We start from the raw sequence: 22,010 nt of genomic DNA on the forward strand, positions 1-22,010 counted from the left end.
AAGGCTTGGGACTGAACGCAGGTCCTCTGGAAGAACAGCAAGCACTTCTAACCACTGAGCCATCTCTCTGGCTCTACACCTTCATTCCTTTTAGTAGACATTTATTCAATAGTGGTAAACAGAAACCTATAGAAGCGCTTCATAAACATCAGCTGAATTTTATAAACTTCAATTTTATGCAAAATTTCAAAAAAAATATATTTCCCTTTCCCAATTCTTTTACAAGCTTTATAAACTTGAAATCAATGGTCTATGGTACTAGGTTTTTGTTTTGTTTTGTTTTGTTTTAAGATTTTTAAAAAAATTGTGTATGTATGGGTGTTTTGCCAGCATGTGTGTATCTGTGTACCATTTGTATGTATGCCCAGAGGCAGAAGAGGGCACTGGATCCCTTAGAACTGGAGTTACAGACATGAGAGCTGTCACATGGGTACTGAGAACTGACCAAGGTCCTTTCCAAGAACACTGTAGCATCTCTCCCACCTCCAGGACCACGGTGTTCCTTAATAACTAACTAAAATCCTCTCACCTTGCCCATGCTCTCACCTGCCCCCCCCCACCCCCATCCTAAAACTACCAGGAAAAGGCCTGTAATAAGGCATGAGCTACACAGTCTACAGAGTGAGAATCCAGTCCCATTGCTGCAGCACACACAGCGAAGGAGGAGCAGAGGCCATCTCATCCCATGCTGCCACATGGCAGTGGAAGATGCTCCTAGAGGCCTGCTGGGTCATTAGAGAGCAGAGTCCCTTGGCCTACCCACCACTCTCACCCGGCTGTCTCAAGAGTGTGTGTGTCATCTTGCAGTATCCCGCTTAAATAGCGTCCAACTCCAAAAGGGAAAGTTCTGGAGGCCACAATGACACAGGTGAGTCAGAGACTCATTATTAATTTTAACAAATATCTGAAAACGAAGCAGCCCACTCTGAAAGTCTCCAGGGACCGTGCGGGCACAAAGCTTTACCTCCATGGCACGTGACCATCTGTTTCCTGGAAAGAAATGCTTTTCCAGAGCTCCTGTCTTCCTAACTACCTTGGTGCTTTCTGCTTTTTTCCAAATCCTTTTCTCTTCTCTCCAATTTTTATTATTGTAAACAGAAGTTCTTCAAAGCTTACTGGAGCCCTTATGCATGGAAATGGCTCACTGCAGGACCCATGCAAGCTCTCCCCTGCACCTCCTAGGACGCCTTGGCAAGCGAGGAACCCAAAGAACAAGACCCGCTAACAGTACCTGGCAACACTGCACGCATCAGGCCCGAGTTCTAAATGCACCTCTGTGCCTGCATGGATGGTGTGAGCCATGCACATGGCTGGAGTCCGAGGAGCCCTTTAGACCCCTAAACCTGGAGTTACAGGCAGTCATGAAATGCTTTGTGGGTAACTGGGAGTCGAACCCGGGTCCTCCGGAAGAACTGTGTTCCTAACCACTGGGTTATTGCTCTATTCATGAGTGTTTGACATAATATGATAAAAAAGTTTTAATGCTATTACTCATAATTTGTTGTCAATCTGACTGCGCCTTTTAAAATTTCATTTTCAAGGAATGAAAGGTTTGCCTTATTTTTATTATCAAAAAAATGCCCAAAGAACTCCCAACTTAGAAGTAACAGTGCAGTTAGACCATATCTGTATACTGGAGCCAAAATGAAAGTCATAGCTAGGGGATGAGAGAATATCAAAAATCTATCACAACAAAATTTAGTCTCACTTGAAAGTCCTTCCAGGAGAAAGGAAATTCCAGCACAAGGCCCAGCCGGGCAAGACCATGCCACCCAAGCCCGATCTCTTGGGAATGCCAGCTGCTCCAAACCAGTTACCGCCCTCCTGTATTCTCTGTCACTTCCCCAAGAGACCCTCACATCACTCAGGATCAATGTAAATCCAGAGACAATGGGGCTGGATGGCACCGCAGACCAGGCATTCTGCACCACCCCCTGAAGGTGCATCCGTGAAAGAGTTTAAAACCTCAATTCTGATTATCTAGGGCACACATGATTTTCCTTAACACACTAACGGAAACAAGTTAAAGGACAAAGGCTACCAACTCTACAAATGCACACCCTAGAATAAAGAAGCATTCCAAAACGAATGTTACATAATCATTGCTGCAAATAACAGCAGCATATGTTCTCACTTCACAGATACTCCTGTTTCTATATAATGCTGATATCAGATACACTACAAAGTAGATAATACATACACAAAGATGTAGAATACCTCATTAATCTAAGATAAAATTTTTCATGTATTTTGCAAAGGACATAAACCAAATATTTACCATTTCCACTCTAATCCATTTTGAATTTTACAACTTATTACACAGTCTACAATAACAATTCTACATTAAACACAAAAAAAATAGCCCAAAATTGCTATACTTTATGTCACTGAAATCATGAGCTCCAAGAAAATTTTGTCAAGAAGCAAATTTGAGTGCTTCTTATTATGTACCAGGCCCAAGGCAAGGAGCCAGGGTGACAGACAGATGTGACAGGTATTGTAACATCTCAGGGGCTTACACTAAGACCAAAAAGAACTTACAAATGTTAATAGTTCATTAATTTGAGAAGAAATGGTGTTTTTTAAAATCATTTTTCATACACACACATACATATGCACATCCACTTCTATCTTCACACACAAACGACCTTCCCAGACATTTATTTACAGTAACTGTTTTAATGGCTGTGATTCTCAGTCCTGCTGACATTCACCACATTTCTGGTGGTCCCCGAGAGGGTGCTGCCACCTGAGAGTAGAGGACAGACACAGAGTCCCCATAACAAGGAATTAGCTACAACCTCAAGACCGTCACTAGCAGTGGGGTAAGACACTCTACTCTGGTTTTCTTATGGTCATCGCAGGCATTTTCACAAACTATTCTGATTACTGTATTATGGATACTGCTTCCCAGTGATTAAAAAATTAAAAAAAAACTGAGTATGTTATGGATTAATAAATGTAGCAACAGACAAAGCTAGGGCATATTTTAGTTAGCAGCCCTCACTAAATACTTATAGTTTGAACTAAACTCCACAGTGACTCATAAAGAAATTCGTAGGTAAACATCTGTTGGTGACTGAACTGAATTCCAAAACCTCTGGATTGGTTGGCACAGTGACAATCTGTTGTGAAGAACCCTGTCTAAGTAGACAGTCTTGGGGATGGGCAACATCAGAGCGCCTCGCTTGGGGTCAGGAGTCCAGCACAGCTGCTACGCTGTTTGCCTAGTATTCACAAAGCACCAGTGTGGATCCCAGCATCACAGGCACCTGGCTTGATGATTACAATGCCACAGCAGAAGGACACACACCTAGCCAGTCAATTATCACTCATGATGCACAGTGACCGAAGCAAACAGAGCATCTGACTGTCATGAACAAAGAGTATAGAGAAAGAAAAATAAACAATTACATAATGAAAACTACGGAGATTTCTATGAACAGCCTAAGTGTATGTTACTGTGCCTATAGACTATGTGTATGGAATCATTTAAAACATATCAAGTCTGGCAGTGTCTCCTAGTCCATGTTCTAGGCTTCTTACATCTTCTGGAGTTTTCACATTAATCAGAGGTTAACTTTTCTAAGTAGAAACTGGCGTATTATAACAAAATAGCTGGTCTGGACTACAACAGAAAGGCTGCAATACACGTCAAACCCTGGATTCACAGCAACTGCGGGATCGGCAATATTCTTAACATCTGCCAGTCTTGATGGTAAGGAAGAACAAAGATAACACGATCCAGTCGTCCAAAACACTGGTCACCAAACAAGACATTCCCATGGAATACTTCAAGTAACTCTTTTGTTTTCTAACTTTCTATTCTTGAAATTTAGTGAGTGAATCATGACTTGCTCCCTTAATTTCATAGTAGTGAGGCCAGTACGGGAAAAACTCCCCTATAGTCTCCCATATACTATAGTTGTCTTAATTTCAATATTGGATGTCCTACAGTTCCTACATTGGACTAATGTAGATTTATCATGGGGGTAATCTATTGATCAAATCTACCCACCCAATGGAGTCCACAGCACAGGTAAACTACGTGTGCATCTTCTCATAACCGTGCTAGGTGAGCCATGTCTCCCGGTGCTGGAGGAGGAGAGAACAGAAACATCATCCCACTGCCCTTTCTGGATGCTGCCTCCGCACCTCTTCTGCTTCCTGATGTGGTCTGTGCCCTGGGACAATAACCTAACACATTACACGTAGAATGGTACTCAGCTGTGCTCTACGAGTTCTCCAAAAAGTCACAAAACCTAAAGGCGGTTTGGAAACCACTCACACCTGCTCTCCACTCAGAAGTGAGGCAAGCCCTCGAGAATAGAAATAAGTTAAGATGATACTGCTGCCCTATGACAATTGGAAAAAAAAAAAAAATCAACGTCAATGCTTATGTCTATCTAAAAAGAAAAAGCTTGGTTATCACCATCGTTCATGGTGGGAGTAATAGTGTGGGGTGGGCAGGTCAGAAGATAACTCTCGAGTTATTTGTGTTTTGCCTGCATCAGTCTCCTTGGAACTAGAATTCTGGACGGTTGTGAGCCATCACGTGGGTGCTGGGAATTGAACCAGGTCCTCTGCAAGAGTAGCAAGTCCAGCCTTACCCACTGGACCATCTCTCCAGCCTTCAAAGGACGACACGACTTCCAGGAGTTAGTTCTCCCCTTTTACCACAGACACCTTAGAGTCAAGCTCAGGCTCTCCAGGGTGTGTAGCCACCACGTAGTCACACTGGCCTACTTCACTTAATCTTTAAGAATTTGAATCAATTTATCAAAAGCCCCAAGCTCAAAGCTTGAATCTAATTCCTAAGAGTTACATTCATAGAGCTCTTGAAGCACATTCTTAACACAAAACAATTGTGGAACTCTTTACACCTGACATTTCATTTCTGTTAAGTAAAGCAAGCTACACTTAATGTTTATGAATGAATAATACACTGCTTCTAGCAAATAGAACTGTGGGCCATTTCCAGAGGCTTTTTCTGTTCTCATTTGTGGGTTTTTGCTTGATTAAACATCTTTCCAGATTATGACATGACATTTAGTTCCAATTCCTAGTCATTAAGGAAACAGACGTGCATAACCCCAAGCAGTCTTCTCTGCACCAGGCTGTGAACAGAGAAGCTCCACTTCCGGCCTCTTTGGCTTTCAGTTCTATCGCACCTCGCTCCATGCAGGTGTGTACATGGGCACACGGCTCTAACAGTAAAGGCTCCAAGGGACAACTGAAGACCTTCACCTGGACAAGACTGAATTAAGATGGGGAGGCAGATGCTGAGATGCCTGTTATATTTAGACTGGTGTGCCACAAGTTTAATACTAAAATTTGCTCAAAGAGAGCACAGAGATTATTTTGCTAAAATTATAGTTCAATAACTGAGTTGAAAAAAAATTCTATTTTCTCAACTTCTAGATGTGTAAAACTCAACAAACTGAGAGTAGATACCAATCACAATGCCATCACATATCCAATGGATACTATCCCATATCCATGGATGGATACTATCACATATATAGATACTTAGATACTATCACATATATATGGATACCATCACATATAACCTGTTTAAAAGCCAACTGCTGCAAATATGCGTTTCAATAACACAAATATACAAAAGTATAACTAGTATAATTTTTTTACAGAGTCTTGCTGTGTTGCTCAGGCTGGTTCACACTCCCTGGCTGCTCAGCCTCTGCAGCTAACATTGAGGCAGATACTATGGTATATTTTAACAAGTTTCAACGATTTGTTACTATCTTTCTAACTTTCAAACTTTCTCACAAACTACTCAAAAGCTAAAACAAGTTTTTACTGGTGAGGTCCAACTAGAAAGGGGAGGTTGGGAGGGAGCTGGAGCTGCTATAAGGGAGAGGACTAGAGTACGTGTTGAGGCAGGGGCTAAAGGGGTGATCTGGGCACAGGAAGGCAGGTGGACAAGCTAGAAAAGGTGTAAGGAAACACATACATGGAAATAGCGTAATGGAACCCAGCACCTTAAAGTCCAAAGGGTTCCACATCCGACCACTCTGCCTCACTCTACTGCGTGGCCTGACTACATCAGCCCCAGTAGTCAGCTAACAAACTCATTCTCTACTTCTTAAACAACCTAAAAGATAAAAATGAATAAAATTTCTACACGTTGATTTATTTCATATGAATAAGTAAAATTACAATAAAAGAAATTGGAGAGTGTTTTTTCCCTTTAATATCACATTCAAAGTAGAAAGATTGGAAGGGGCGGCAGAATTCTTTCAATTTACAAGCGAGTGGGGGGAAGTGAGTTTAAACACTACCAGAATGAATGCATTTAGACTCTCCCTGCAGTGTTCCTGTTAGGAACCTACTGCCGTTCTGGGGTTGAGGGTAGGTGAGAGGTGTAGCTCGCTGGTAGAATACTTGTGTGGTAGGTGTGCACTTGTGTGGTAGGTGTGTACTTGTGGGTACAGCCTCAGCAAGAAGAGAAAACTATAACGTATATAGTCAGTTTACAAAAGTATCATTATGCATGAATACAAACACATTAGCAAATGATACAATGCACTAGTGAATTGCCACAGAACTCGAAGCTGTTACGTTTTTCAATTGTGATGGGTCACTTGACAAACCCTTCCTTCCTCCCTTTTCTCAAACGTGCTGTTGAATGTGCTGAGAGCTCATCCTACCAGTGACCACTAACCATAAGCTGCATCTTAGAATTTAGTTTCCATGACTCAAAAGCCCTGTTAATAAAAAAATGGTGGCACATGACTGTCATCCCAGAACTAACCAGGCCGAGGAAGGCCAACTAGGATACACAACCAAACTGTATTTCGAAATGAACAACTAGGGGCTGAAGAGGTGGCTCAGTGGTTACAAGCGCTTGTTCTTACAGAGGAACTGGGTTTGGCTCCCAGCATCAACATGGTGACCCACAATCGTCCACTAACTCCATTCCTGGGGATGCCCTCTTCTGACCTCCAAAGGAAGCAGACACACACATGTGCACAGGCATTCATGCAGGAAAACACACACACATAAATTAAATCTTAACAACAACAACAACAAAAAACAACTCCCAGTAGAAAACAATACAACTACTTTTAAGTATTTTTTTCAGTGTTTCTTAATACAGAGATAAATGTTAAAATATGAGGCTTGTCTAAGGATTTTTGCCCTTTACAATGCAAACAAAAACATTAAAGAAACCTTTATTAAATCTGAGACTTGGGGCAGGGCAGAACCATGGACTAAACTTTTGGTCCTGAAAGAAATTTTTAAGAGGAGAAAATGCAAAAAAAGTTCCCTTTCATCTTTAGAACTTTTTAAGCTGCCTAAAAAGGGACCACCTGCAATGTTGTGTGTGCTAATCTCTGCCGTCTACACAGGGAAATATTTAAATATGGCTTACTGTTATAAAAACTACCTAAAAAAAGGTTTTATGATGAAACAAACAAAACAAACAATTTTTTAATGAAACTTTTATTTGTCAAATCAGCTTCTGATTCAATGGGTCCCAGGTAACGTGAGCACCTCTAATCCAAATTATATAACTGTACTTGTATTTTGAAATTATAATATTTGATCATAAATAATTTTAACACAAGCCCAACTTCCTCTGAGTGATCTGATTTTTTTTTTTTTTTTTTGGTATCAATCAAATTTGAGGCTCACTACATTTTATAGTGAAATAGTTTTACGGTGGTAATGTGCCAAATGCTTTAACATAGCAATTAGCAGAACAGAGCGCCACTTATCAGCTTTTAGTTATTATTTACTTAAAAGAGAACCATGGTAACAACTTCACTAAGACTACTAATAAACTGTAGTGCACTCCAGCATGCTAAGTAGCTAGCTAGGGGTGCGGAGGCACCCTCACTAAACACTGGAAGGCAAACCCTTCCCTGCCTCAAACACCAGGAAAGCCATCTGGAGTTACCAGAAGTTCCCCAGCAAGTGAAAGAGAACAAGGCTGGCGAGCTTGTTTGTGAGGGCAGACGGTGTGCCCGCTTGCTTAGGTAACTTACCCAGTGGCCAGCATTAAGAAACAATCCAACACAGAACCCCAAATAAAAGGTGCAAAAGGCAAACCAAGTGCAATTTAATTTACAAACACAAATAAAAAGACTCAAGGCAGCTTCAACTCATGCGCACAGCTGTGACTCAGTTGACACTTAAGACAGAGGCTGCCTCAAATGACCAAAACAAATACACATTCGACTCAAGGAAAACAGAAACGTTCAGTTCTGGGGCTTACGCTTGCTATCCCAGCAATGGAGGAGCTGAGGCAGAACTTCCCCCAGTCTGGGCCAGCCTCAACTACAGAGTAGAAACCTGTCTTAAAAAGCATCCCCTTCATACCAGCTTGGTTGTAAGAGCCAGAGACCTAGGGTATCTGGTGACAGACAGTGTCTACTAGACACAACAGGGAAAACGTACCTATGAAACCTCAATAAAACAGTTGCTGGTGAGATGGCTCAGCGGGTAAGAGAGTGTTCAAATCCCAGCAACCACATGGTGGCTCACAACCATCCGCAATGAGATCCGATGCCCTCTTCTGGTGCGTCTGAAGACAGCTACAGTGTACTTATATATAACAATAAATAAATCTTTAAAACAAAAAACAGTTGCCTAAACAGGACCAGTATGACAATGCCAGGTGAAATGGCAATATGCACAGAGAAGATTCCACAAGGAATCCCTACACCTAGTGATGAGCTACACGTGGGCTACACCCCAATAATAATAAGAAAGAGATCCCGAGTTGGGAGGAGGGGTGTGAAGGAGCTGGAGCTGGGGAAGAGAGGGACAGGAGTGCTGTGGGCAGTTACCTTGATTTGGTTGCATATTCATGTTTGGTCTGGGACCATAGTTTCCCATTGGCTGCCCCTGACTCATTGTCATCTGGTTCTGCACGGGCATGCTCTGGGATGACGGCACAGAATGGTTGTAACCTCCCATGGAGCCATGGCTACTTGAAGGCATATTCATGGAGCTGTTTGTCATGCTGAGCTGACTGGGTCCAGGTCCCTGCATTGGCATATGGTTAGGCCCTTCAAAGAGAAATGGTCAGAACGGACAGAGTTACGGAGGTGCATGGTACAAGTCTGTTTTTCATTACTGAACTAACAGTCTAAGCAACAAACTGAATACTTAATCAACAGGAAATAAGCAAACAGCTTAAATGGTAACTAACTCTGATCAGGTACATGGTGTCAGTTTCCCAGGTTAGTGATGAGGAAACTGATCGTGGAAAACCAGGACTTGCCTGGAGAGGAACAGGAAGGAATCCAAGCTTGCTAGGACAGCGAAGACTCACAGAGCAGTACTGTGAAGTAGTAGCAGACACAAGCAACTGAATGAACAGGTCACTGAAGCACAGAGTGTAAAAATATGCCAAATACATAAAATAGTTAGAAGTAAACGATAACGGGAGTGTTTATATCCATGGGCCACAGATACAGAGGTCACAGAGAGGGCGGGGACAGCTGGAAAAAGCATCCAGTAAGGTCCCTACCTCATTCCTTCCACTACAACTAATTTCATATGTATAAAAAATTCAAACTCCCCCTCCCCACAGAAGGGGAGGAGAGAGGGGGAGACTGGGAGAAGAAGGGGACTGGATATTGGGATGTAAAGTGAACAAATTAATTAACTAATTAATTAGTGAAAAATTAAATATTAAAAGAGAAACAAAACATAAAAACTAACTTCAAACATGAGAACTTTGGAAACAATGCTGGAAAGGGAAGGCCTTGAGTATGCTTGGAAGCTCAGAGCCGTGTTAAATGGATGCACTTAACTCCATAAAAGCAAGTTTGAACATAACAGAAAAACCTAAAGTAGAAGTTGAGGACCTGGCTCAGTTGGTAAAGTGCTAACCATGAGGCATGAGGACCTGGGTTTGGCTCACCCAGATGTATGTAAAATGCAGGGGGAGACACCATACTCCAGTAGTCCCTGGGCTTGCTGGTCAGCTAGTCTAGCCCAGTCAGTGAGGCCTAGGTTCAGGGGGACCCTGCCTCAAACCTCTGACCCAGCACATTATGAAGAATCACTTTCATACACAGCTGAAGGAATACAAATCTAAGCAAGTACTGTTTCATTTGGAACAATTTGCAATGACAGGCAAATTTTAAAATGTCCTGGTTTTGGTTTGGTTTGATGACACAAATATTCTGTAGCAGCCTGGCCTCAAATTCACTATGCAGTAAAGGATGAGTATGGACTCCTGAGCCTCCACCTCAGGTGTTGGGATTACAGGCATGCACCACTACACCTAGCTTAAAATGTAGTTAGGATCCAATACTTTAACTTCTAGGAACATACAGGTAGAAAGTTTTGGGGTACACATATGTAATGGATGCAAAAATTTATACATGTGCATAGGCATACCAAAAGACTTTAAGCTTCCAGGAAATGGCATACAGACTAGAAACATCCACCAAGAAGGATGTGAGACTGGAGAGATGGCTAGTGGTTAAATGCACCGGCTCCTCCCGGAGCACTGGGTTTGATTCTCAGAACCCACCACAACTCATGACTGTTGGTAACTAAAGTCCCAAGGGATCCTACACCCTTTCCTGGCTTCCTTGGGCACCACACACACACACATACATTCCAGACAGACAGACAAACACGGAAAACATTTTTATTTAAAAAAAAAAAGGATGCAGCATGGCCACCAAGAGAATGAGACAGTTCTCCATACACTGAAGGTAGAGCTTATGTAAAGGGCATTTCCTTTAGGGAGGAAGGGAAAAAGGGACAGAGGGAGGGAGAGAGAGGGGGAAGGAGGGAGGCGGGGAGGGAGGAAGGAAGGAAACCAAAATCTACACGAGCCCTCTTTCTTTCTCCCCATACCCAGAACCAAGCATTCGGAGAGGCAAGGGGTTCAGGAACTTCAGTGTCTTTTGATTTTGGTTCTGGGCTCGGAGATTTACCTTCTAGGCTTAACAAAAAACAAAAACCAGTAATGACAAATTTCTTTTTTGATAAATTTAATTCAAAGGGAAAAAAAGCTGTGATTGATTTTTTTTTAGCCAAGATCAAATGATGTAAGTGACACTAAAATCAAGGTGATATAAATGAACTACAAAAACTATGCTAGGAAATTAAACTCATGGAAGGAAATATACGCTATTGGCCTTTCAAATTCTCTTATACCAAATAGTAAACTTTGTACTTTTAAGACAGTAATGGGTATTTAGAAATTGCTTTAGAAGCTCTAGAGTAGTCTAGAAAATCTCTTCATTAGTTGATAATCTTTTCTCTTTAATCTTAGGGGTGTGTGAGAGATGGCTTAGCAGGTAAAAGTAGTTCCTGCTGTGCAAGCCCACTGATCTAAGCTCAGTGCACACACCGGAAACCCAGCATTCCTAGTGAGACAGAAGAGCAGCCCACAGGCAGCTGGCCTGAGCACACAGCTACAGTAGGAACAAGACGGACAGAGACCCCGAAACCTCCCTGACTTCCAGACACAGCCACATACATAAGAAGAAGCATTTAGCACTTTTAATAAAAAGAACAAATCTCTATTACATAATGCTTTATAGGTAAACCAATATGTCAAGCTAAAAGTAATTATTTGTTTCTCAGAGGTTTCGTTGGTCTTAGGCCTCACTGTACTCTGGAGAGCTGGCTAATATTCTAAACCACACAACCTCACAGAGCTCGCAACTGGCTAACCCAGGCTAGCACAGTGTCCCAGTTCTCAAGCTGCTGTCCTAGAGAGCCAGACATGAACTTGGCAAGCAACTTTCTCTCAACTACAGCCTAACCGGAAACTAAAAAGTAGTCTGTGTATACTCCTCTCTCCATGCTGTGTGGGGGCCATCAGTGTGTGAACCTTAGCAGGAAACAGATGAGTGACAGAAACACCATTTACCGCCAGCATTAGCAGCTGCACACCGATCTTCTAAAGCAGTCTACTTTATCTCTTGGCTCAGTGCTCTCCCTTGGAGTCTTTTAGTATGTCCGTCCTCCTTGGACACCAATGCAACAAAAGGCACAGCCAGCCAAGTAAGAGACTATGCTGGACATTTCAATTATCAGGCTAATAATAAAATGGTTCTGCTATGTTAATTTACTCTATTGGTAATTGAACAGTGCTCTTTGCTTTCTGGCTAATGAAAATAATCTTTGTCCCCAGAAAGTAAAAATATGCTCTTATTAAAGGAAGAGTACACTTTATTAAAACCTATGCTATGGACTATCTATTATAAAACACAATAGTTTTCAAGGTAACCAGATAAACACCCAAATGGCCTGAGCAGGTCAGTGTTGTACTGCTGCTACCGCCAGGCAGGTAAAGGGAAGGACGCAATGTTAAGAAAGCTTACATTAGCCTTCTGCTTTTAATACTGCTTCTAAATCAACTTCAGATTAGCCATAATCTATAAATATATGTACTAATAACAATCTTGATTTGGCTTCAGGAATATCTGCAAGGAAAAATACCCTAGGCACTTCAGGGGCAATTCTGTTCCTGTCCCCATGTGGTTTTGCAGTGTCCCTACTTCTGAGATCAATGTATTTTCAGGTAAATAAACATTATGGTACTTTTCATGAACAGGTTTTAATTCTTAAGCCATGGCACAATCCCTTTCCCCCCCAAAAGCTTCTAAAGCCGACTGTATTGCATAGTTTCAGACAGACTAAATTTAGCCAGTTCTGTTCATCAGAGGAATGCTGTGTGTCAGCTACATCAAAGCCCAAGGGCAGCCTGATAAACACTGAATACAGGTCACGTCGCTCTGTAGCTAACAAACTCGAAGCGAGCCTGTACTCGGGGGCATTCAAAGCAGTTTTGTCATCAACAATCTAGTATCCCCGGAGCCCCCATGTCGTTCCAGTTGCTAAGCAACTCTGGTGTTAATGTCTTAGAGGAGAAAAACTTACCAGGCATCTGGCCGTTCATCTGGTTCTGCATGTGTGGTGCAGGAGGGCCCCCACCCACCATTCCATCTGAAGGCATGTTGTGAGAGCGGGGAGGGGGTGGAGGGCCACTCTGACTCATCCCTCCAGGACCCATTGGCATAGTCTGTGTGGGTGGCTGAAAGAAGACAGCTTAGTCAAACAAGAGGAATGGCAGAATAATGTATGAAAGATTCATATGGAATCACTGCTGTCTATATTACTAAACTGGATATAAACAAAACAATAAATCCATTTCAGTGTCTTCTGATGCATTTTAATGATGCATTTATTAATATCATATTTAATATCCCTCATAACTTCAGTGCCTTGGAAAGCAGACTACAGTTAAAGTGTGTTTTAACTTTTAAAATCTCACAGGGAAAGAAATTTTCTAACAGGCTATATAAACTTTATTTATGATCTCTAATGTGTCTATTGTTGTTATTTAAGTTACATTTAAAAAACTAAGTGTCCTTTCCTTATGAAGATATCTAGATGTTTACTAATAGTAGATTTTTACCTGCAAAGGAGATAACAGCAGCAAAATACATAAAAGGAACAAGAAGTCTCAGAGAACGCTGTCAAGAGGGTAAGTACCGGCACTGGGAGAATGCTTTAAATAGGAGCTGGCAGCTCGGCTCAACAGCTCTGTGCTAGTCACTACTATAGGGTGGGAATGTTACGGGTGGCCTCTAAACAGGGGCCTCTAAACTTTGACAATCCTAATGAAAATACTCACTAAACCTGAGAGTTCACAAAAGAGTGAAAGGACATGCACATGTGAGCGCGCGCACATACACATACACACATGCGAGTGCATGTGCCTGCACACAAACACACCTTCGACACCTGTCTCCCTTCTTATGGGGGAAAAGGAAAATAGCTGGTTAGTTTCTCTCTAGATCCTCATTTCGGCCTGTAGGGTAGGAAGGCACATATATGCATACATACTTACACACATACACACACACGTGCGCACACACACATATGTACTCAGTTATAATCCACACATCTGTCCTGCCCTTTCCTTCCAGACCTTATGGTAATGTCCAGTCCAGCAGTTCCTCACATTTACCACCTGTAGTTACTATATAGCTTTCCAGATGTGAATACAGCAGCACACAGAAGACAGACACACTGTTCTTCAGCCAACAGCACATAGAAAAAAATTACAACTTTTAACCTCTTTATTAGTAAATCCAGTAAATCACTAACCTTTAGAATTTTTAAATCTCATCTTCAGGTCTTTGTCTACCTTTATACACTTAACAATTTAGTTCTGATTTAAAAAAAAAAAAAATCCACCAAATCACACATCTCACTTTTAATTACATACCTCAATTCCAATCTGATTGTAATTCAATCTCCAATTCATCTTGAATCACTATCATCATTACTAGGTATAACAAACAAACTCTCCTGCTAATGAGAGCTAATAAGTGCTGGGAAACACAAATGAGCAAACAAAACAAGACACAACCTGAAGGCTCTACAAAGCAAGTTTGGGAGAATGAATTGAAAGCTCCCCCTTCAGAAAGAGGGGTCAAATAAATGTAAGACCACACGCTAGACCTTGGACTTTTCTTTGACTGTGTTGAGCTCAGAGGTTGAGCCCAGTAGAAAGCTAGAGTTCTTTGGAATCTCTGACAACCAGAAAAAAAGAAAATTTAAGTATAAAAGTTCAGAAGATCCACGTGAAGCGGGGAAAACAGTAGCCAGGAGGTGACAGTGACGCAGATGGCTGGAAGGTGACTGACTGCTGGGGCAGGCCCAAAGTCACAGGGTTCTCAAGAAGCTCAAGCTCACAGGAGAGGACACAATCTCTTCTTAGACCAGTGTCCTACTTAATAGATCAGCCGCACTCAACGTAAGGTAATCTCTGGGTATTTCAACACCAGAGGCAAACGGCTCCCTTTGGAAGAAAGCAACACCAACGTGTACTGCTTTTGTTTAGCCACAACGTAGGTTAAAACCGCAGGGCATTAGGAAAAACAGGAAGTAATGTCCAACAGCAGCAGGATGGCTGTAACACTATCACAGTAAAAACTAGACGGAACAGCAAACAGTAGAGGGACAGAAACCCACACGTCCTGCTGAAGATACAGGCGCCATGGCAAATGTCGTCACCACTCAACAAGCTTACACGGAGGTACCACTGAATCTGGCAACTCCGTCTCCTGTACATATTCCAGAGCTGACAGCACACAGTCTTGGTACAATGTGGAGATAAAGCACTCACTCAGGGAGTCCCCCAGAAGAACCTCCAAGTGATAAACAAACAATGGACGATCATACAAGTGGGTACTATTTGGCCACACACAAACACAGTCATAGGGATGCCTGAAGGTCAGCAAAGGAGAAAGGCTGCACAGAAGAGGCCATCACATGACTCCAGTTTTGTACGTGCGCACTAGGGCAACTAGCACAAGGCAGGCCCAGAGTGTCCCAGCACCAAGAAAGGAAGAAAGGAGGGAGGCAAATGTAAAAAATGTCTCTGTTAAAAAAAGAAAAGAACTGACCCAGGCACTCTTGATCCAGATCTCTGTGAATTCAGCCCGCCTGGTCTACAGAGCTAGTTGTAGCACAGCCAGGGCTGCACAGTGAAACTCTGTCTTGAAAAACCAAAACCAAAACCAAACAAAACAAAAGCAAAAACCACCATCCACAATTTAAAACCTTTCCTGAAGAAATCACTTAATGAGCTTTTATTGTAGTTTTATGTCTAAATCACTTAGGAATAAAAAGAAAAAAATAGAAATTCATATGTAACCTTTCAGAAATCGAAAATAAGGAGAGCAGGTACCAATTCTTTAGGAACCCATTACTCCCTGACAAAGATATTTCAGGAAGAAAGGCTACAGGACATGTTTTCAGACACTAAAACTAATGCACAAAACCAGGGGCAAATCAAGTCCGGAGTAACATAAGCAATGTCACTCCAGGGATGAGGGTCAGGGCATGACCTGTGGAAATGACACAGTGCACCGAATCACAGTGAAGTCTAGAGAGCTCTCATGAAGAGAAGGCTCTGATAAACTTAATACTTCTACATAACAGCAATTAAGAACAGGAGTTGACCTGGCCAGGTGGCTCGGCAGCTAAGGGGGCTTGAGCCCCAAAATACAAGTCTGACGACCAGAGTGTGACCCCAAGAAGCCATTTAAGCTAGAAGGAGAGAACCACCCCCAGTGTCCTCCAATCCACAGCATACCACAGCCCCACAGCTCCCACTTACATATAAAATAACCATTCACAACCAAATAAAACTTAACAAAACTTTACAACACTATCATACTAGTGAAAGCACTCTTGCCCCCACAGTTTAAGAGATAGACAAAAATTTTACCCAACACTGATAGTAAAATAAACCAACTAGCAAATTAATGTCAGAAGCAAAATAGAAAAAAGCAACAACAAACTGGGGAAGGGACGCACATCACTGCTTCCTCACGGATGCAGACAGAGCACACATACAGAGTGCGTGAATCCATCACCGGCTAATCTGCCACCTGACGGCACTTATCCACTTATCATGAGAAGAGATGTGCGCTATCTGAAGAGAACACAGTTGGGAAAGAAGCCTGTCACGGAAGGATGTGTCACCTTCGCTCAATGCTTAAGGATAATGGGTTTCATCCTGCAGGTGTTCCAGAAAGTCTAACATCTATATGGACACGTGAAAGATTTGGCGTATCCAAAGGGCAATCTTAAGAACAATTACTAGCAAACACGAAGGCTAACTACAATAATAAAGACATGTGCTCAGTGCAAAGACAGACAAGCAGACCAGAACAAGAGCCTAGATGGTGGCTGTAATGGAGAACTCACACGGACAGGAAGAGAACGGCAAGTGACAGTCAGTGGGCAGTTAACACTTTCCAGTGAGTGGTGCTGATGAATGTGATCTGTGGATAAACTTTGCTTTTTGTCCCTACCAGAAACTCGACCTAGGACCTCATGCGTGCTGGTCAGCTGCCACTAAGCCACACCCCCCACCTGTTGAATAAATGAAGGAAATGCAGGCATACCTTCATAACTTTGGTACAGGAAGAGAAACATTTACATTAGAACTATTCATGCAATGATGTTTCAAGCAGACCATGGGAAATTTCAAAGTGGAAAGCATGTAAGAGAAACACAGATAGCAAAGACTTACAGGGTCCTGGGTTTGAAGCCCAGCATTGGTTCAGTTCTTATTTTTAAAACTCCTGCAGTCAATTACAAAAAGGTCAAAGAATAAAAAACTAGCCAAGAAAGGGACACTAGAAACTCTGGGGATGAGAGCATTGTTCTGACGAGTAGTAAAGTCCCCTACACCCTTCAAGGGATGGCGTTGTTGTGTATGAATGACATGTAAAAGGATACTTTACCTGCTCCCTTGCCTGGCGTGAGAATAACTGGCCATACTGTCTACTCCCAGGAACCTCTCTGTTCCACTGTTTAGCTCACTTCTAATTCCCATGTGTGTCAGTGCTCACTGTCTGTCAATTCTACTCTGCAGTAGGTTAACCACTGTATTACTTGCTAACTGTTGGGGCCTCCAGTCATCCAGTATCAACTTGATAAATATTTGAGAAATGATTATGAAACCTAGATTCTAGGCCTTTCACTGAGCAGAGCCCTGCTAGGGCTCTGAGCATTGCTCACAGCACTCTTACACCAGCCCTCCTCCTACCTGCACTGTCCCTTCACCTTTCCTGGAAATCCCACTGATGCAAAGGCCTCATCAACTCCCATACTCAAGTCTCATGAAGCCAGTTCTATCCTGAAAATGGCGAGGCCACCCCAATGCCTCTCTCTCATCCCCACTGGCATTACAGTCTCTGTGCATCCTCTGGCCTCTATTCTAACCTGGGATGTACCCACGTCTACCACCTCCTGGACTTCCATCCGGGTATGGCTACTGCCACATCTCTGGTTTAACAGCTGCCTCCTGAGTCTGCACAGGGTCCCGTTAGAACAACTTCTCAACTTTCAGAAGAGAAACCCAGGTCCTTAGAATAGTCCTCGAAGCAATCCTCTGTAGACGTGCCTCCTGCCAAGGTCCCCTTCTCAAAGATGTGCAGCTCTTTGACTATGCATATAACATCCTGCAACCCCCAGTACCCAAGTACACCTCTCCTGCTCTCTGCCTTTCCTTGCCATAGCCCACCACTTTTCAACACCTGCAAGGATCTTTTACTGCGCCTGCCTTGCCTGATGGAAGACAGACCCTAGAGAGTGGGAATTTCTGGCTCTTTTGTTCACTGATACTTCAAAAGCACAACTTGCTACAGCCAGACATATTATAAACAATATATTTTCAATTAACTAATGAGCTCAAAAATTTCGTAGTTTTCCATAAAACTACACATCATTATATCAAATTACTTTCAATATCTCTTTTAGAATACAAACACAGAACTACAAACAAAATCCTTAGCTTCCTCAGTTGTAGTATAACTGGCATTAATAAAGCTCCCACAAGGAGGCACTAAAATGACAGAGAAACCTAAGAATCAAAACCAACAAAAGGAGACATGTACATCTAACATGCCTAAAGCTGGTAAAAGCTACACAAACAAGAGCCTTAGTTGGTCATGCTCGGAGGCCCGCAGCCTCACCGGGGGCATGCTCGTTCGCCTTACCTTCCGGCCCTAATTCAGTCTCTCAAAAGTAAATGCACACACAGCACACACGTGATGAATATGCACATGTGCGCACATATATTCATTATATATCATACATCCACACACATCGACCTCAAACGGCTTAGGAAGGTCTCCTCTCCTGGTCATTCATTCTCACAAGAAATCTCAGGATGCATGCCATCATGACCAGTATTGAATTTCTGCAGGAGTTAGGTGTCACCAATTAATTCTTAAAATTGAGTCATCTTAACCCCTGGACTAGAAAGCTAGTTAAAAAAACCTCAGTGCTAACCACAAGACCTGACTGGGTGACCTTCCATATCCATAGCTAATGCTCCCACTTCTATTTGTTAGGGGCCATTCTCCAAACTCCCTGGGGCTCAAGTCTCAGTGGGGGTAGGGGTGCTTCGTGCTTAGTCTACTACCTGGACACTCGCCAGATTTAGTACCAGGCTCTCAATCAACTCACTCTCTCTCATTCATGAGATCAAGTATTTCCTACATAACAAACTGACAGCCTGAGTTTATCCAACTCCGACACACTCATTACTGGACAGTCATTCTCAGTCTGTTAAACTGAAGTTGGGTCTACTATTGTAGGCCAGGTTGTCATGGAACCTATGCTTCTCTTAAGTGGGCCTCCCAAGTGTTGGCGTAACAGGTATCACCATCACTTAATTTTAAGTAAAAAAGCAAACCCATCCATTGAATCTTTGTTCCAGTTGGTGAGCAGTTGGAAAATAATTAGGTGGGACCTTCCTGGAGGAGGTGTGTCACTGGGGCGAGCTTTAGGCATCCCAAGTCCATGCCACCCCAACTAGTTTTCTCTGCTGTGCGTTCTCAGCTACTGTTCCAGTGCCTGCCTGCAGGCCAGCCACCATGCTCCCGACCACGGACTCTAGCCCAATAAACTCTTTTATGAGTTGCCTTGGTCATGGTGTCTTATCACAGCAATAGAAAAGTAACTAAGGCCCCACGCTTACACAGCAAGCTTTCTTACTACTGCTTCACCTCTCCAGGCCCAAGTACTTAAGGATGTATATAGCTTTATATGCAAATGCTAGAATCTAACTCATGGCCTTGTAAATATGAGACCATCAAATGCTCACCAGCAAGCTACAGGTATACCACACGTTAAGGAAATGAAAGAGAACATGTGTGGCAGTTAGTCCCAAAGGTCAACCTGACTGCTCGAGGGGAGCCCAGGAAAATGCAAACCACCCTTTGGGTGTCTCTGGAATTCCTTCCTGAAACTATCACATCACGGAGTTTCTGACCTACCAACTTTAATCCACTGACAGATTTACATTTTGAGTGGACTGTTGGAAGCACTGAAGCAAGGGACCATGGGAAGGAGCTGGAAGGAGCTGGTCATGCGGTCCAGGCCTGTGAAGGGTCTACCTTGGTCCAGTCTCCTCCCTGTTAATTCTCTTGTTTTCCCGACTGCCAGGAGGTGAAGCACTTCCTTCCAGGGCCATCCTCTACCATGTTCTTTCTAGACTGCTGGAAAGCAGTGGAGTTAGGTGGCCATTACACGCCGCTTTCTGAAAGCTTGTGGCCAGAGCAGATCTTTAATCTGTAAGGTGTTTGTTTGGGTATTCTGTCCATAGCAACAAAAATAACTAGCACACCTATATTCATTCTTTATATTATTTTTACATCTATCAATTTGTTTATATTACAAAAGTGATGCATTTATAAGCGTGATATACAAATACAATTAGGAAATCTAAAAGCTTAGCATATACATTTATTGAAACAAAACAGACTTAAATAAATATATGTTGAATATTTGAAAGCAGGGCAGAACCATTCTGTAGTTTTAAAAATTCTATACACATTATTCTTTATTATTATACAAATTAACTTTATTCAAGAATAAAACTGTACTAAACAATTGTATGTATTTGTTGAACTCATCCTCAATACTGACCCTTGCTTCTGTTTGTTGGTTTTATTTATATAAGCAATGCTTCAGTAGACAGCTTTCTACGAAGACTTTTGTGTACTTGTCCAAATGTTAAGAGGGGCGGGGCTGGGAGCTGATTCAGTGGGTAATGTCACACGAACATGGAGACCTGACTCCTGGTCTCAGCACCCATGCAAACCTTGGGAGGAGAAAGTGAGTGGTGGCAGACCCACAAGGTCCCTGGAGCTGGCTGCCGAGGAGCCTAAGGGAACCAGGGAGGACCAGGCTATGTAAGACACCCGCCACAAAAAGTACCACCTAGAGCAACTGGGGAAAATGCCAGAAGTCAGCCTCTGGCCTCCACACACAAGCCCATACATGTGAACACACACAGCACACATGCATTCAATTAAAAAACAAAACAGGAGGTTATCCATTTCTTACTACTGGAATACTGAAATAGTATTTCCAATTAAAGTCAAAGGGATAATCTTTAAGTTCCATTAGAAGGTACTTTGACGATCTTTTATACCTATGCTGAGAACACACACACACTATTCACAGAAATGTACAGCCAACATGCAAAGAATATCTAGGTTCAATTGTACAGGCTTCTGAATTTAATAGATAAAAGTCCAGGCGGCATCATACAGATCTTAAATAAATGTGACAAATCAGCAGCCTGTTGGTAAAATGCTGCCTGTGACATTAGCACTTCGAGCACGTGAACAGGGAGATCAGTGCCCACAGACACAGAACAACTTCCTTGCAGAACTGTCCCTAATTGAGCAAAGCTAGTAATCTCATCTGCTGCTTAAAATGTATTTTTAATACACACAGTATTTCTAAAGTAGTACATATTGTTCTATATCAAATACACATTTAAGTCATTTGGCTATAAACATTTAAGGCATGTAAAATTCTTTGTTTTACATTTTTGAAAGAATAAAATCAATCTTCCTAGTGTTTCTTTTTTACGCTAACAAACAAAACGAAAACCCTCGCCCAGAAGCTCAGGTACATATTGATGTTTTAATCTGCACTGAATCTCACACACACCCCTCCCCAAGAATTTATGCGCAGTGAAGACTAGGAAGAGTCCGTCCCAAAACAGCTGCTCAGAAGACCGAGACAACACACAGAGCTGGAAGGGTAAAGCAGCAGCCTGAATGGAGCAGAGCACAGCCAGCTCCATTAAAAAACAAAACAAAACAAAAAACAGGTGAGCTGCTCACAAGAAGCTCAGAACAACTGAGCAACTGGAAAGGAAACTCCGACCGGTGGGGCTGTCTGCCCGCGAGAGTGAGCTCCAGGTTCCCCAACTTTGTGAGCTGTCACCCACGCTGGGGTGGGCTTTAGTGATCCAGGTATTCTGCGTTGTTTCTGCTCCTGCAAGGAACCCCATCCACCCATATTCCCATAAGTAACCCCAATAAAACACTGGTTTACCACAGCCATACTTTGGTCTGTCATGGGCTACCTTTCTAGGGGTGAAGGGATGTGTGTGCCATGTCTCCCCAGGAAGTCTGTCACACAACAGTCACAACAAGGTTCTTGTTTGTTTTTGT

At 42.5% G+C, this 22,010-nt stretch overlaps 1 protein-coding gene across 5 annotated transcripts in view; it reads right to left on the minus strand.

Moving 5' to 3' along the window:
* The window catches only part of Ss18 (SS18 subunit of BAF chromatin remodeling complex), a 56,042-nt gene that overhangs the window by 15,949 nt on the left and 18,083 nt on the right, over window positions 1–22,010 (minus strand). For 3 of the 5 annotated variants that reach the window (XM_021150367.3, XM_021150366.3, XM_021150365.3), the window contains exons 4-5: window positions 12,886–13,039; window positions 8,817–9,038 (exon numbers count right to left, since the gene is read on the minus strand). In XM_021150367.3, coding sequence (XP_021006026.1) covers window positions 8,817–9,038; window positions 12,886–13,039 — 376 coding nt within the window. The remainder of the gene's footprint in view (window positions 1–8,816; window positions 9,039–12,885; window positions 13,040–22,010) is intronic. The other 2 variants (XM_021150369.3, XM_021150368.3) reach the window with 1 other exon arrangement.

This window comes from Mus caroli, unplaced genomic scaffold (genome assembly GCF_978045245.1).
Source record: "Mus caroli unplaced genomic scaffold, Mus_caroli_1 scaffold_19, whole genome shotgun sequence".
NCBI classification, from domain to species: Eukaryota; Metazoa; Chordata; class Mammalia; order Rodentia; family Muridae; genus Mus; species Mus caroli.